Raw genomic sequence first — 1,133 nt, forward strand, 5'->3', positions numbered from 1 at the left:
ATGAAGTATTCACGCACTCTTCTACTTCCCGCCCTGGCGGCCGTTGTCAACGCCCAGACAGCACCCGATTTTCCTGTTCAAGTCAGTCAATTATTGGTGGTAGACTTCCAGAACACCTCAATCAGTGTCGAGCCTGCTGGTGTCACGTTAAATCGAGAAGGTATGGGTTAATCCATCGAATCGTTATTTGGCCGGCTTTGGTTAATGTTTGAGATAGATATCCTTGAAACACCTGTCGCTTTAGGGCAAGCTACTGCCACCAGACAATCGACTTACATACTTTTTATGGTGGATCAAGACGTCGAGGCAACTGCAGGCCAACCGAGAGTCCAGCTATTGCACTATTTCCAGCCCAATCTCTTCGGCTCATCAGAAGTGCTGTCATTTGACGCACAAGCTGAAAATGCGACAACTGCCGTTGGTGCAACTTACATTCCACCCACGCCGCCCGCTGGTGATGGCCCCCACCGATATAACATCTTGTTGTACTTGCAGCCAGAAGGGTTTACTGTCCCTACTCAATTTTCCTCGATCGACCCTCCCGCTGATGCCAGCGCCCGAATTGGGTTTGATATGGCAGGTTTCGCCGAAGCAGCGAACTTGGGGGAGCCCATAAGTGCGGTCTGGTTCCAGGTGGAGAACAAGGAGGTCGACTCGGGCGGCAGTAGCAGTAGCAGTTCTGCTACTGATTCCGCTGCCCCAACCGGGTCTGCGACCACCACTGGTTCTAGCTCTGCCAGCACTGGCACATCAGGTCCAGCAGGCACACAAACGCAAGGTTCGAGTGCCTCCGGATCTTCCACCACTTCTGCAGGTGCTCCAGCCAACACTGGCAATGGCGCAGGTATGCTCGATGCAAGCAGCGGAGTCCACAGAGCACTGATGGGACTATCGTTGGTGCTGGCTGGTTCTGCTTTTTGGGTGATGTAGATAGACTCCGACTGAGGACGAGTGTATTATTAGTGTATCAGGCTACGCATCTTGGATATACCAGTTGCCCATAGTAATGAGGTTTTTCAGAAGGGCCTGCAGACAAACGAATGACGACGAAAGCTGGGAAAGCACATATCTCCGAAGAGGTGCCATAGACTCGTTTACTGTACCGTAATTTGCTTCCGTCAATCGCTTTTACC

General features: G+C 51.8%; 1 protein-coding gene across 1 annotated transcript; it reads left to right on the forward strand.

The window, feature by feature from the left end:
* On the forward strand, positions 1 to 930 carry LTR84_011294 (uncharacterized protein; the record flags this gene model as incomplete). The annotated part of the gene is made up of 2 exons (XM_064854827.1): positions 1 to 160; positions 218 to 930. 2 exons carry the CDS (start codon positions 1 to 3, stop codon positions 928 to 930), a joined length of 873 nt encoding a protein of 290 aa, XP_064700086.1.
* Between the last annotated feature and the right edge of the window lie 203 nt (positions 931 to 1,133).

Source organism: Exophiala bonariae (genome assembly GCF_035927105.1).
Source record: "Exophiala bonariae strain CCFEE 5792 chromosome Unknown scaffold_51, whole genome shotgun sequence".
NCBI lineage: Eukaryota > Fungi > Ascomycota > Eurotiomycetes > Chaetothyriales > Herpotrichiellaceae > Exophiala > Exophiala bonariae.